At 40.7% G+C, this 16,099-nt stretch overlaps 1 protein-coding gene across 4 annotated transcripts in view; it reads left to right on the plus strand.

Moving 5' to 3' along the window:
* The window catches only part of HTT (huntingtin), a 214,677-nt gene that overhangs the window by 96,697 nt on the left and 101,881 nt on the right, over window positions 1-16,099 (plus strand). For all 4 annotated transcript variants that reach the window (XM_019526059.1, XM_019526060.1, XM_019526061.1 and 1 more), the window contains 11 exons: window positions 1,678-1,804; window positions 2,461-2,588; window positions 3,876-3,986; window positions 7,001-7,078; window positions 7,961-8,184; window positions 8,860-8,938; window positions 9,069-9,230; window positions 9,963-10,018; window positions 10,906-11,054; window positions 12,194-12,330; window positions 14,984-15,100. In XM_019526059.1, coding sequence (XP_019381604.1) covers window positions 1,678-1,804; window positions 2,461-2,588; window positions 3,876-3,986; window positions 7,001-7,078; window positions 7,961-8,184; window positions 8,860-8,938; window positions 9,069-9,230; window positions 9,963-10,018; window positions 10,906-11,054; window positions 12,194-12,330; window positions 14,984-15,100 — 1,368 coding nt within the window. The remainder of the gene's footprint in view (window positions 1-1,677; window positions 1,805-2,460; window positions 2,589-3,875; window positions 3,987-7,000; window positions 7,079-7,960; window positions 8,185-8,859; window positions 8,939-9,068; window positions 9,231-9,962; window positions 10,019-10,905; window positions 11,055-12,193; window positions 12,331-14,983; window positions 15,101-16,099) is intronic.

Consider the following 16,099-nt stretch of genomic DNA (forward strand, 5'->3'; position numbering starts at 1 on the left):
CCTGTTGCTCCGCTGTGGGTGCAGCCCTGGCCACAGGCACCGGTGCAGGTCTCTTGCTCCTCCCCTCCTTTGCCACCGCTTCTCTTCCCCACCCCCCTACCTGCTTTGGTACCACATGCCAGCCTGGGCCTACGCTTCTGCTGCCCCACCCTCTTGCCGAAACTCCTTGATTCCACTGAGCGCTGTAGCAAAACTGGCCGAGTGCTCGGTGGAATTAGGTATCCATTTTACGTGAGTGCTATAGCAAAATAGTGCTAATCGACACCGTGTTAAGTGGGGGTTGCCTGTAACATTGGTAGGGACCTAGAAAATGTCTTCTGTGTTAGTAACATTGTTGAATTGTACATTGTTTGTGGTGTCGTTTTAGACATTTTTAAACTACTTTTTCTCCTTATGGGAAATATCCTTCTACCTCTAGCCTGTTTCATGAGTGCATATATTCTGGCAATATTATCAGTCCTGTTCTTGAAGCTCCCTGAATAGGATTTTTAATTACCTATCCCTTTTAATGTGCTCTTCTCCTTCATAAATTTATTCCAATAGTATTTCTACATTTTGAAAAGACCTTTTAAATAAGTCCTTTCTTTTTTTATCTGCCTCTTTGAGGAATGGCTCAGTTAGATTACTGGGTTTTTTAATTTATTTGTGTGTATGGAAGAAAAGATTGAGAGAGTGGAAAGTCAAAGAAATGAGTTTGCTGCTTTCAAAATCAAATGCAAAAATGGTAAAGTACATTCACGTCTTTTGTGTGAATTCTGCCTACTACACTCACAAGCCTTCCTTATTCACAGACATTTTCATTCTTCTGGTAGCACTCTTTTCATATTTATATGAGAATAAATAAATGATCTTTTAAGTAATTAGAATTAATTTATTAAAGGTTTTCAGTACTTGAGCAAAGACTTTGACCTAGACCCATAGATGGGGACCTACCTGAATTGCGGTGGAAGCTTGCAGTGCAGTGGTGCCTTCAATCTCACTCTTTTCACTGTGCCCCCCCCCCCCCCTTGCTGAGTGGCTGAAAGGTAAAAACCTTGACATTAATTGCATCAGCCACTCAGTGGGGAGGGTGCAGGGCGTGCAGCTAAAAGAGCGAAATTAAAGATGCTGCTGCATTGCAATTTTAGGTAGGTCCCTACCCAGTGAAACCAATATATGGAACTGAGCATTGGGCTAATATATTCATTCGACACAGTTATGTGGTACTTTTGATCTGTCCAGCTGGCATATTATGCACCACAAACTAATTTTGTCTAAAGAGAGGCTATTTGTGTTCCATGGATATGCAGAATAGCTTTATTTTATAATGTTTGAAAAAGTCACTACGTTTCTTTTAATCAAGGCTAAATTTTGAGTCTGAACTACGTACTCTTAAGGCTGCCTTGTTTAACTCCTGGCTTCTTCCTAAATGTTAGGGATATGGGTTTTCTTGTGTTCCTTTACTTGCACTTGAAAGAAACTTCTGGTAATCACTCTTTTGTTTAGCGTTCCCAGCTTTCCTTCTCTTCAAAAAAGGCATGTCTTGGCTCCATAAAACAAGTGAGATTTTTACATGCAATTAATTGTTGCATATAGGCAGGAGTAATTAAAGAGTGTATGCCTGTATATGTATTCTGAGTTTGGAAAAATAAAGTGTTTAGAAGATGACTCTCACACTGCCAAATATTTATATTTTAGGCAGCATTACCTTCTCTCACAAACCCACCTTCTCTAAGTCCAATTCGGCGGAAAGGGAAAGAGAGAGATTCAGTTGAACAGACATCTGTACCGATGAGTCCTAAAAAGGGTAGTGAAACTAATCCAGGTATGGAGATTGACAGATGTACATGTCTGTTTATGTGTATGCATGGTGGACTAGGAAGAAAATCTTAGTTGTGTAACTCAACATACCGTGGAATGCCAGTGTTAATTGTGAAGAGGTTTGCGTGGATTGGGAAATGGTTAAAATATTTTTTGTAGAGAATCATAAAAAATCCATCCATTTGCAAGCAGTGTGGATTTCTGCCTCTTGCTGTTCTTACCAGTGCTGTTGCTGATTTGAAGTCTAAAACTAAAAATGAAAATATTTGTCTTCATACTCCAGTGATTGAAGCTGAATGCTTGCTTTGCTGTTCTTTTGAGCACAGATATTGGGTGCTCATGGAAAGCAAAAATCTAAATTTAAAGTGAATATAAAAGCTTTAAGGATTTTCTTTAGATATTTTAAAAGGAGCAAAATAAATTCTTCTTTTAGAATAACTTTAAGGAACCCAAGTAAGTCCTCCTTGGGTCTCTCTTGGATTATTGTCACTAATTTTCATGAAAGCTAGTTACTGTTTTATAAGAATGAATCATTTGGACAGACATATTTTTTCTAGTAACTTGGATGTGCATATTAAATCATTTTACCATGCATTTCAAAGTTAACTTACTGTTGTATTATGGTGGTCTATCTAAATAACTTTCCTTTTCTTTAAAAAGCTGCTAGGCAAACTGATACTCCAGGACCTGCTCCAACAAGCAAATCATCCTTGCTGGGCAGTTTCTATCATCTTCCATCATATCTCAAGTTATATGATGTCTTAAAAGCTACGCATGCTAACTATAAGGTACAAGGCAATGTCATGTGGGTAAATGTGGTATGTAAAATACAACAGTAAACATTTTTTGGCTAGTGTTACCAGACAGTAACTTTACTTTTCTTTCATCTTGAAGTATGAAGTTTATTTCTCAGTATGGGTACATACATGCCTTGTGCACTCGGATTTGTCCAGGAGCATCTTTTTGGGGTTCTGCTTGTCCCTTGAGTCTCCTATAAAGATGTAAAGGATCCTCAGCTGGAGAAATCTCAGGAGGCAGGTGGAGAAAAGAGTACTGAAACTTTGAGGGAAAGATTTAGATCTCCATAAGGTCATATGCTGAACAGCTGGAAATAGCTTTGAATGGCCTTTGGGAAGAGTCTCTGTGGCACCCTTCCTGTCATCAGTCACTGTTCTAAGGCGAGTGTCAGCAAGCTTTTAACAATGTTTGGCTGCTGCTTGCAACCCAGCCACTACAATTACAGATGGGGTCATAAACAGCTCAAAGCTCCTAATTCACCTGAACCTGCAGTTAATGAGGAGAGGGAGGAGTAGGAGGGACTGACTGCTGCACCACAGCTCCATCATAACTGTCCCTGAGATCTTGCCTGTTGTTGAAACGAGTGGAGGCTGTTTACACCTGAACTAGGGTTAGGTTGCTCTGGTTTAACTTGCGCTTACCATAAGGCGGTTGTTACTATCTGTGGCCACAGGTAAAGGTATTGGGGTGGCAGTTTACCATGTCAGCAGACTCTAGTGACTGTTCATATGTCTGCTTCTACCCCACAGTAAGTGAAAGCTGCACCAGGATAACTGGCCCCCATTTCATTTGGGGATAAACTGCCCTGGCTTGACTCTCATCCCAGGGTGAGAATTTGTACAGGGCACAGTTACTGCTGAGCAGCTCAGGTACAGTAAATGCCTTCCTGCTGTTAATTGCAGGTAAAGGGACAGTGATAAGTGCACAGAAGTGCCAGCAGAGTACCAGTGTTGTAGCCATGATAGTCCAGGAACTGTGCAAGATTTTCTTGGTGATATCTTTTGTTGAACCACCCGTATAGTTAGGGAGCTGAACATTACTTTTGGGCAGTGCTATGCAGATGAAAGGAATAATTGGACTAAAAATGTTTGAGAGCCATTCTTGAATCGACTGAAGAGCTCTTACAAATGACAGTTGCTGACTGAATAGCATTAGTGGGGGCCAAAGACTGCTCTGTCCCAACACCCATCTTGCCTTCCTTTAATATCTACCTTTTATACAATAAACTTGTTAGGTAGAAGTCTTTGGTTTTCCTCACTTTCTCACTTTCTGCCAAGGTCACACTGGATCTTCAGAACACTAATGAAAAGTTCGGATGTTTCCTGCGATCTGCTTTGGATGTCCTCTCTCAAATTTTGGAACTTGCAACTCTTCAAGACATTGGAAAGGTGTGTAGTTTAGCTTCAGAAATTAGGCACATTTGTAATATTTGGAGGGTAGTGGATACTACTCCATAGATGAACCGAAGACTAGCACCACAACAACCTATCTTCCCAAGAATCAAAACTTGCTCACATGTCAAGCAAAAGAACTGAAGAGACACTGGGGCACAAAATCACCTGGTGTCTCCACTTGTCACAAAATGCATGAGTTCACTTTTGTCATCATGAACTTCATGTACGTGCTATAGCTGAGTATGAAAATTGTTGTTTGTCCAAACTAAGTGTCACGTAGGTGGAATTAATATTTCTAAAATTTCTGATCATCGTTCCAAGGACACTGCCTTTGCCTTTGAAAGTCATGATGATTTTGTAAGTGTTTAATTGTTAGTATGCTGGGTAGCATAGTAAGTGAACCATAATGAAGGAATGTGGCTTAACTAATTAAATGCTGTCAGTAGGCTTGCTGTGTTGTCAGGTAGTAAAAAAAGATGAACAATTTTGGATAATTTAAGGGTAATACAGTGACTTTTTTTTTTGTCCCTGTCATTCTCACTTATACTTACATAATTGTTATATACTGTAATCCCATTAAGTGTAGAAAATCGGGAAGCTTCCTTTTAGTATGATATTTTCTCTCCTTGTTTTAACTGAGTTAAACTAGTTGGGTCTTCTGTAAAGCCTTGTAAAAGGTGTTTGTGGCTTCACAGGTCACAGTGCCTAACTTTCAGGTGTCTGATCATTGGAATAGAATCAAAAGTGAGGTGCTTAGGTTTTCATCTTCATACAGCACATTGGGAGAGTTGGCTGTTTCTAAAGGAGCTGTGATACAAAAACTTGTGTGCTGAGAAGCTGCCATCTAGAGCTACCCTACAGAAGGGGGAGTGCTTGAACTCCTGCCATGCTAGAACTTAAAGGGCTGAGTCAAAGACCCAGGCTTCTCAAGGGCAGACACCTACAAGTGTTCTTTGAAGGCTCTGAGCAGGTCTCACTCTGCTGAAAATGTAAGTGCTACAGAAGGAGCAAGGGCTGGTACTTGGTTGGACAACCTTATTATATATTAACTTAAGTAGTAATCACCTGGACAGTGGGGAACGAGGGTTACAGGCCTTCCTTAATCTGGCAGGGTTCAGATCTACTTCTTCCACCTTCTGGGAGAGTTGCTTGACCACTCAGCTTCAAGCCTTTTGTTGAAGTTGTAGTTTGCAAGAAGAAATGCAAGTCTTAGGGCCAGAAGAACATTGTATTTCCTCTGATACCTCATGCACCTTTGCCTACAAAATTAGCCATCCAAAGTTGTCATGCATGTTTTCAGCAAAGAAGCTCTTTTTTTCTTTTTGGAGTTGTGCTTTCTTTCCCCCCTTCCCAGCTGCATGCAGGAGGGGTGATGCCTGCTGCTTAGGCTAGTCACTCTTTCCTTGCAAGTTCCACTGCTCAAGCTTGAACCCTGTCACAGCTGCTCAGCCAAAAGCTGCTGCCAGTTAGCAGTGGCTACAATGAGGTTGAAGCTTGAGCTGTGGAGCTTGGAAGGAGAGAGAGAGACACAGAAGAGTAGATTCTCTTCCTGTTCCATGCGGCCTCTGGCCATGGCTCTGGAAAAATCTTTTTTCCTTCGTACTGCCTTTCCAAAACAAGGTGTCTCTCTTATGTGAAGGGGTGTGGGTTTTTTTGTTTCTGCTTTAGAAAACACAGTAAGCAAGAGAGCCTGGCTAGCCTGAAGAATCAATGATGGCAGTAGTTGGTGGGCAGCAAGCAAGGGCATTCATCTAAGGGGAGAGGCCATCTTGTAGTCCAGGGGTTGGCAGCATTTTTAGCCAGAGTGCCAAAAACACCCCAACCTTGACCCATGCCTTGACTTGGCTTTTCAGGGGCAGCCTGCCGAGGGGCTGTGTGGGATGTGATCCTCACTGCTGGCAGCGGTTGCACGCACACCTCCAGGTGGACCGTGGGGGAGGGACCGGGGTTGTGCTGCCCCAGCTGCTTCTCCACACTGGGCCAAGGCATGCATGCAGTTGTTGCTGGCACAGAGCTGCTGCCAGGACTCTAGAGCCCAATGCAGCTGTGTCTGTAGCCTGCCTGCTGCAGCTGCCCAGAGCCCAGGCCAGTGGTGGAAAGCAGCCAGGAGGCTGCAGACGGCTTCACTGGGCTCTGGAGCCCCAGCCAGGCTCCATAGTAGCTGTGGGTGCGGGCATGCCTCCAAGAAGACTGCCCAGGAAGGGCACCACAACCCTGGCCCTTCCCCTGCCATATGCCCAGATGTGTGCATGTAGCTGCGGCTGCCACGGAGCTCAGTGAAACAGTTTGCAGCCTCCTGGCTGCCTGCCACAGCCAGCCTGGGCTCTTGGCAGCTGCTGCCAGCCATGGAAACCGGGGTGCTTGTAGCGGGGCTTACAGCCTCCCAGCTGCCTGCTGTGAGCAGCCTGTGCTCGGTGGTGGCAATTGCCCAGAGCCCGGGCCAGCTGTGGCATGCTGAGCAAAATGGCCTTGTGTGCTATGCTCTGGCACGTGCCAGGGGTGGCTTACCCCTGCTGTAATCATGAGTCCTTGGATTGTTTTTAAACTTTTATGTTAAGAGTTCATGGGATAAAAAACAAGTGCTTGTGTCTCCTTAGAGCAGGAACCAAGGAGACACAAGTGCTACTCTGCCTAGTTTATGGGTCTTAGTGGGGCTTGGGCAGGAGTTGGGTGCCTAATTGCTCATATTGTGAAGTCTTGGGCATGTGCACAACAGGGAATTGCAGGCATCTGTCCCCTGGACTGTAATTGAGTCTCATAGTTAGTTTAACTTCCTGGACAATACATGGGGAATGTTAAGTGTCCTTCAGCTTAGGGAGGGGTGCTTTGTGAGTTTTGAGGCCTTCAGGATTTGGTAGCTGTTGAGCATGTTTTGGATGTAAGCCCACTTTCTGGAACCTAAGTCTGTGTATCTGGCCTCAAAATATATTACATTTTTTACAGTGTTTTGTCCTGGGAAATATGATTACATTACTGGTTTTCTTTTTCCTTTAACATTTTTTTTTTAGTGTGTTGAAGAGATTTTGGGGTATTTGAAATCCTGCTTCAGTAGAGAACCAATGATGGCAACAGTTTGTGTGCAACAAGTAAGGAGTAATTTTTATTGGCATTTTGGGGAGAATTATTTTGGATGGTGCACTCTGTTCACTACTTTCTTCCTAAGGAAGATAGTGGGAGGGAAACTACTTTTGAGAGAACTTGCAGTGGAGTATAAAGTAGATCTTTTTAGGTTGCTTTCATTGATGCTGTATGTAATTTTGTTTTGGAGATCCTTCTGCCTTTAGAATAGTTTTTCTAAACAGCTGTCGTGTCCTGTAAGATGTGCCATGAGACTAGACAGTCACCTCGCTGGGGTCACGTGACCCCTAGTTATCTTCCCTGCTTGGTGCAGTGGGCTGGACCCGATCTTCCGAGGTCCCTTCCAGCCTTACAATCTATGAAGTTCCTCCGTTTAGCTGGGTGAAAAGCAGATTTAACAATTACCGGAAACCACATTTAAAATAAGAACAGATTCCAGTTTTGTTAGTTTGGGTTACCAAAATTAATGTAGATACATACTTAGGTTGGGAACGTACTTTAGCCAAAGGCCTATTTCAGTTTAGAAAAGTTAAGTTTAGCTTTTAGGCTTGTACAAGATCAGAATAATTTTATGTCTCGATTATTTTAAAACCATGGGAAGGAATAGAGTTGAGAAGGGAGGGGAGGGATATCTTGTTTTAACTGATCGCTTCATTGGTTTAAAGATTTGGGGATTATTAACTTAAACTGTTTTCATGTCTGCAAGAAAAAATTGTGCATTTTTTTTCTGTACTTTTAATGGTACTTTCAGCCTTTTTCTTGCACAGTTGGAAAAAAATTAATACTGCAATGTGACAGTTTCATTCATAAAATGATTTCTGGGAGGATGGGACTAAAGCTATACTGTTCCAGAAATGCTAACTATTTTTTTCCCCAAAACTTTTCCTTAGTTGCTGAAGACTTTATTTGGGACAAACTTGGCATCTCAATACGATGGCTTGTCTTCCAACCCCAGCAAATCTCAAGGCAAAGCTCAGCGCTTAGGCTCTTCAAATTTAAGGCCTGGCCTCTATCATTATTGCTTCATGGCACCTTATACACACTTTACGCAGGCACTTGCTGATGCTAGTCTAAGGAACATGGTACAGGCTGAGCAGGAACACGATGCCTCAGGGTAACTTTGTTGTTTTCCTTTGTGGTATAGTGGATTAATGTGAGCTTTTGTTTCCATGGAATGTAGTAAATCCTAATATAGTTAAGAGTACTGAACTCTTGTGAAATACTTAAATTAGTTTTTCACATTGAAATTTCAGAATGATGATCAGTTGTCAAAAGCTGTCACTTTTCTATTGTATTTAAAGTGGTATACCTTATCATTGGGTTTGTTAACTTGAGCTCTGGTATAATCTTGGATTTTGGGTAGCACAGAAGTACTTCATGAATTAGTTGCACTAGAACATTAGGTTTTGTAATGATATAATATGATATTAGTTTTATATTTGTTTATATTATAGTAGGGTAATAATTATTCATATTTAAGATAGCTTTTATTGTTCACATATTGGTGTTTTTGTTACTGGCCTGAGCAGAAAGGCAAAGGAATAATTTTTTTTTCTCACTCCTAGGTAGGCAGGTTGTGCAGAACAGGCTGCAAATGTTGTTGGAACAAAGTAGGGAAGTGCATTTATGTATTACAGTTACCCTTGATGTACAGTATGTCTTGCAGATGAAAATTGGGAAGCATGTATATGCCTATGTTCTCCAAAATACTTGCAACTTTAATGGTAAACAAAATGTGTGCATGTGAAGCTTCTCAAGCTTTTTCTTTTGTTCTACTCTGTTTTGATAGATGGTTTGATGTACTGCAGAAAGTTTCAACACAACTGAAAACTAGCATTTCAAGTGTAACAAAACATCGTGCTGACAAGGTAATTTAAAATGTATACATTTTTTTTTTCCTTTCCATCCAAATTTAGTTATTCAGCAGTTTCACTTTGAATTGGAATACTATAAAAATGAGAGGTGCCTTTTAACCTTTTATTTTCTTCTTTTTTATAGAATGCTATTCACAATCACATCCGCTTATTTGAACCTCTTGTCATAAAAGCTTTAAAGCAGTACACTACAACAACATCTGTACAGCTGCAGAGGCAGGTTTTAGACCTGCTTGCACAACTGGTTCAACTACGTGTTAACTACTGTCTTCTAGATTCAGATCAGGTTAGTTACTCCTTTCATTTTTGCCAGTTTTTAGTAGATTAAAGGGTCATTGCTAAGTTAAAATGTTTAATTATTTAAAGGAAGATGCATAATACTTGTCCTATCAATAGGAGCATCATTTTCAAAAACAGGGATTTATGATGGAATTTTATGAAATCTTCACCTTGTGAAAATTTTTATGATCTTTCTCATCAAGTTCACTTTCTGGCTATCATACAGTAGTAAATGGGTGAATGTTTTTTAAATCTCCAAAAACATTAATTTATAAACATTTTATCAAACTTCAGAGAGGGAATGGCAAGTAGATAACACCAAATGATTGCATGAAATTAACTTTGATAAACAAGTATGTGTTGTAAATACACAAAGAAAAAAATGGTCATCAGTATTACTTTCTATTTAGTTGAAATAGATAAAGTTGATGATTTAACCACTGAAAATGCTTGGGTCTCTTCTGGTTCACAGAATTTTCCTATTTGGAGCTTAGCTTGTAAACGCTATGTTAATAAGTAGCAGAGCTGACTCCACTAAAAGATTTTTTGTTATAAAGGAAAAAGCATTACGTAGATACTTGTGTAGGACTGTGTCTTCAAGACATGTCCCAGGGCCCTGTGCAAACTGGTGCTTTTCAGTTTCCTTATGTTTTTTCCTTAGTGCTTTTAGATAGAAATTAGTGAGACCTATTTTTGTTTGCTGTATGCAGTTCTTGATGCTTGCTTCTATCCTTTGTAGGTGTTCATTGGATTTGTGCTAAAGCAGTTTGAATACATTGAAGTAGGACAGTTCAGGTATGGGATATCAGTTTGGCAAATAATATTCATAAATATGATGTGAAGTACTATACAAAGCTGTACTTTGTGTGACTTGATGCGGTTTGCATTACTGTGTCATCTGTTGTATAGAGAGAGGTCTCTTGTTTTACATTCATTTAGTCTACAAGGTGCAAATCTACCCTGGCATCTACAGTACAGATCACAGGTTACTACATATTTCTACGATGCTTCTAAGACAGAGTTTTGCAACCCATGGGTCACGACTCAAAAGTGGATTGCAATATAGGAAAGGGTTGCAAACAAAGTTTAAAAATGGATCAACAAATTTAAAAAGTGGATTCTCCTTTAAAGGAGAAAAACATGGGAAACTGTGGGTTTCCGCTTGCAGGCTAGCAGAGTTCCAGCCTGCAAGGGGCTGTTTGGGGCTGAGGGGTGTGGGAGGAGGGCGATCCGACGGGGGTGGGGCACCATGTGCATAAGAGTGCACACATGCATGTCACGGCCAGGCAGCCTGGAGAGCAGTTCGCCACAGGTAAGTCTGTGTGGTGGGGGCGACATAGATGATGCATAGGGTGGGGCACATGTCCCACCCAGATCTGTGCATCGGCAGTGGACGCGGGACTGATTGTGCGCACACATGCATTAGTTCTGGTATTTATATGAATGAACTTTTTAGTAACTGAACTACTATTGAGAAATTCAGAAAAATAATTTTTAAATACTATTTTTTAAGAGGTACAAACAATTGAATACATAAACAGACTGTTCATGATCTTTATATAAAACCATAAATGATGATTATTCTTCTGAGTAGGGCTTGCTTGTATGTATCAAATAAAAGGTTTTGTGTATTGACACCTTTTCTTTTCTTTTCTTTTCTTTTCTTTTTTTTTTTTTTCAAGGGAGTCTGAAGCAATTATTCCTAATATCTTTTTCTTCTTGGTATTATTGTCTTATGAGCGGTATCACTCTAAGCAGATAATAGGAATTCCAAAGATCATTCAGCTATGTGATGGTATCATGGCCAGTGGAAGGAAAGCTGTTACACATGGTAAGTTAAAAAATAAAATAGTGGAACTGATGCTAATTCACTAATAATTAAACACAACGTGCTAAGGAAATCTGGGTGTATACTGATCAGTCCAGAAAACATTTTTGCTTAGTTTTATTGTTGTACTCTTAAAACTTTTTCACATAATAAAATAGTATTGGTGTAACTCTTTAAAAATAACTTTTATTAGAAGCAAATATACTTGTCACATTTATATGTAATTGGCAATTTCTACTTGAATTACTTTAAGTACAAGGAGTTAATAAATTTACAGCATGCTTGAGCAGTGAGGGAGAGTCTTGTGTATCATCTGTCTTGTTCTACCAAGTACTTGTTTATTGTCTCTTACTTTCTCATAAATTCTTTGAATTTAATAGTATCTGTCTTAATGTTTGGTTTAAACAGGTAGCTCTTAGTTTGTTGCAAGGGTATTGCCTATTAGATATTCAATACAATTCTTTTGTCAGCTCTGTACAATACAAAGCAAGCAGGACAAAGGCAGATTAGAAATTGGATTTAAATGTTTTTCTTCAAATCTTTGTAAAATTACACATTTATAGAGTGTGTGTCTGTCTAGCTGTCTGTCTATAAAACAAATAAATTTATTTAATGTGTGTGTATACACATAATATAATGTAAAAGCTATTGAAATACATAATTTCTTCTTAAGGTACGTAGAGGTTTTTTAGGAATCTGATTTGAAATGACTAAAAAACAGTTATAAAAAACAAGAATGCTGTTTATTTAGGGCTTGCTTGTTACTTGAATAGTAAATTACCACAAAAATGTTTCTTACTTTTGGAAAAAGAGTATGGAAAACCTTATTCTAGAGATTTTGGGGAAGCTTGTGTAGATTGTCCTGAGAAAAGGTGCACCTTTCTAAAACGCATTTAATACTAGCAGTAATGGCCAGATATGCCTGCAACTTGGTTTCTTCTTTAATAAGAATTCAGGAACAAGAGTTATAGTACTTACATAGGTTTTTTTTTTCTTTCCCCAGGCATTTATAGTAGCTTGTCACTAGCGTGTTGACCACTAATAGCAGAAAAGTTGTGCGGGAGTCAAAGGACTAGAATTTTCTGTTGCACCTTTTGTGTATACTACTGAAATATGAAATTTGTGAATATTTTTCTTTTTAGCTATACCAGCTCTGCAACCCATTGTCCATGATCTCTTTGTATTAAGAGGAGCAAATAAAGCTGATGCTGGAAAAGAACTAGAAACACAGAAAGAAGTGGTAGTGTCAATGTTACTGAGACTCATCCAATACCATCAGGTGAGATAAGAGGATAAAGACAAACCTAGTATTGTGTATGATTTATGGTATGTATTATAGTTTAGGCTAGCCATACTAAAAATCTTTCAGCAACCTTTGCTCTATTCTGCATGAATCCTCAGTAGTTGGGTATTGTATTGGAAGTTTTCTGACACAGTAGGGTAAAGTATGCAGTTTTTTGACTGGGGCCATGCTCCATGCCCCAGGCTGGAGTGAGAATGGCACTTGCTAGCATGGAGCAAAGGTAAATGGCTAGGGAGGGGCAAGAGGTTTCAAGGATGGAGGAGGCAGATGGGGAGGGGGCAGGTTGTGGAGGGGGGAACAGTAGTAGGGCAGGTACAAGGTGGAGACAGAAGAGGGGGCAGGCACAAGGTGGGGGATAAGCAGCAGGGGCAAGATGTCTGACCCCCCCCACTTTCTTCTAAACTGCTGCCTTTCCACATAACCTGCCCCCTACCACCTGTCCCCCACTGCTCCTTTTACTGCCTCTCCCATCACCTGCTCCCTGATGCTCCACTACTTTCCCTGCTGCAGTTCTGGTGGGGACGAATTTAAGAAAATCCTCCAGTTAGTCTATACGTGGAAAATTATAACAAACTTAAATTCTGTACATGGAAAACTAATAATTGGGTGGTCATCTTAAATCAGGGATATCTTGGATTCAGGTAAATATGGTAATTTGTTCATAGCATGTAGTGGAATTAAACTAGTGATTCTTAACCAGGGTGCCACGATCATCTAGTCCAGCCCCCTGCCCCAGGGGGAGGAAGTCAGCAGGGATCATAGGATCCCAGCAAGATAAGCATCCAAATGTGTCTTGAAGGCATTCAAAGTGGGTGCTTGAACCACCTTCAGTGGCAGTCTATTTCAAACCTTGGGGGCTCGGACAGTGAAGAAGTTATTTCTTATGTCCAGCGTGAATCGATCGCAGCGCAGTTTGTGACTGTTCAGTCTTGTCATCCCTTAGGGTGCTCTGGTGAACAGATGCTCCCCCAGATCCTGATGAGCACCCCAATAAACTTATAGGTGGCCACCAGATCACCCCTGTGCTTTTCCAGGCTGAAGAGCCCCATGGCTCTCAGCCGCTCATGTTAAGGTCTGTTTTCCTGACCTCTGGTCATGCGTGTGGCTCTCCTCTGTACCCTCTCAAGCTTCTCCACATCCCTTTGAATTGCAGAGCCCAAAACTGGATGCAGTACTCCAGCTGCGGCCTCACCAAGGCCAAGTACAATGGGAGAATGACATCCCGGGATTTACTTGAGAAGCATCAATGGATGCAAGCCAGCTTTTTGCTCGCTTTACTAGCCGCAGCATCACACTGAAGGCTCATGTTCATCTTGTGGTCAATCCTGACCCCCAAGTCCCTTCTATCTGTAGTGACATGTTGCATTGTTTTTGAGTTATTTGCCACAGAGTAATTGCTCTATTATGTTTCTGTAGTCACAAAATGAGTGAAACATAAGAGCAGGCATTTGAGTTTAAGGAGGCTGAGATTGACTGAAGTAGATTGGCTACAAAAGCTCTTACCTCTCTGAAATTAAATTAATATCCTCCAAGGTGCCACCCTGCCCTACCACTTTTTATAGTTGAAATTCATCTAGTTTTGGAATGTTGCTCTTGTACATGTTAATGATCAGTGTACCTTTTTTGAGAAGAGTTGGAAAGAGAACTCTTTCTAATGTAGTTCAGGTATAGAATTTGCTAGAAATATGCCAGGGTTCAGGTAGAGATTTAGTTTCTGCAGTTGGATTGTACTTTGCCATTACTCTTAATTTTCATCTTGAGTAATAAAGTGTTTAGAGCAATTTCATGTAATGAGAAAATGTCCGTTCAGAATGTGAAATGATTAGCACTGTAAACATTAATACAGTTGAGGATGTAAGAGGTGAGAGCCAGATCCCCTTCTGATATGTGAAGAGTCCCCAACCATATATCTGGTTTTTTTGTTTTTGTTTGGGTTTTTTTGCTGCTTAATCATGCCTTTACATCTCCCACTGTCTTACTGTTGGAGTAACTACTTGAGAAGAACCATGGATTTAAAAAGCAGAACAATTGCTCTTAATTCAATAGTAATCAACCTGTAAGACCAATGAGCCAGATTGGGCTGGATGTTGCATGTCAGATCTGGCTGCAGACTGACCCTGCAGCCCAAACACACGGATCCAGATATTTGAGGGGGGGGAGCAGTTACAATGAGAATTGCCATGGTTTAAGGAGCCTCATCAGTTAAAGCTGTTACCACACCCCTGCCATCTCACGTGGGATCCCACCACTGCCTGCCCACCATGACATGGGCTGAATGACATGGCCCAGAGAGCCAGACCTGTCTTGAACTGACTGTAGGTTGAGCTCTACTGCTTTTATTTTTTTTAAGTACAGTATGTAAAAGATACTAGAAATGGTTATTTTATCATAATCTAATAATGGAGGAAGGTGTTTTTTTTTTTTTTTTAATGTCATCCAGAACCTTTTCACTGTTTTGTAGTTTATTCTCCCCAGTCATGTATTCTCTTTCTAGGGTTTTAAGATTTAACATGATAAATCACCTTTCTGAAACATCTCATAATTTGTTTTGTTTTCTTCTAGTTGTAATATTTAAATAAAGTGCGTGGCATTTTTATTGATTTGTCCCTTTGCTGATTTTTTTTTTCAGGTGCTGGAGATGTTCATCCTAGTACTGCAGCAGTGTCACAAAGAGAATGAAGACAAATGGAAAAGGCTGTCCCGGCAAATAGCAGACATTATTCTTCCAATGCTTGCAAAGCAACAGGTTATTGTCCAGCTTTTCTAATTTTATAATATGGAAACTTTGCAGGTAAAGGTAAAGTAACTTGCATATAGTATAATAACATAGACTTCTCTGTCAGTAAGCCCATCTCTGTTCAAGATATGGTGCGACTTGCCCTCAGGCTTTACTCTAAACAGGCTTATTTGTCCCAGGCATACAAGACCATATTCTTTTTCAGCTGTAGTACCTGGGGAGGTGGGGGAGAGGGGTGGTATGCACATGTGCATGTGTGTGGCTGTGAGAGGCAGGGGTGGCGCTGCAGCTGTTGGCCATGATAAGTAAGAGTTTAAAAGCTAGAACCAACCTACTGAAGACATCTTTCCTTACATCAGAGTTGAGAAATGTAACACCTGCTTTGCTCATTTTCCTCTTAACCATGCGATGTAGCTTCAGTTTACTTCTCAGTGTTAGCAAAATTAGACTTGGGGGTTTTTTTGCCTGTTTGTTCATAAGTCTTATTTTCTTTGTCTTTTTCTCATCTGCCTACTGTTTATTGTGGAGGATTCTAAATCACCTGTCTTCAAGAGCTGTCTATCATGTAGCTTTACCATGCTAGTAAATGATAGGCAAGCTTGCTCTTATTTTCCTTGGGGGAGAGGCACATAACTATGCTATTTTGTATGTGCTCATTTTCGAAAAGAACTTTGAAAAACAATAATGCAAAATTGAAATTGTGTGCTGGAAAAGCCCAGATGGCTTTTATCTCTTGCTTGGTCTGGCAAGATGTGAGCAGTGGGGTACCCCAGGGCTCGGTCCTCGGGCCCGCACTGTTTAACATCTTCATCAGCAACTTGGACAAGGGGGTGGAAAGCACGCTGTCCAAGTTTGCTGATGACACTAAGATGTGGGGAGAGGTGGACACACTTGAAGGGAGAGAGAGGCTGCAAATAGATTTAGACAGACTATAGAAGTGGGCAGATGAGAATAGAATGGGGTTCAATGTAGATAAATGCAGGGTGCTGCACCCTGGGAGAAGGAATC

The sequence above is a fragment of the Gavialis gangeticus genome, unplaced genomic scaffold, assembly GCF_001723915.1.
Source record: "Gavialis gangeticus isolate Ggan-Ray unplaced genomic scaffold, GavGan_comp1, whole genome shotgun sequence".
Classification (NCBI taxonomy): domain Eukaryota; kingdom Metazoa; phylum Chordata; order Crocodylia; family Gavialidae; genus Gavialis; species Gavialis gangeticus.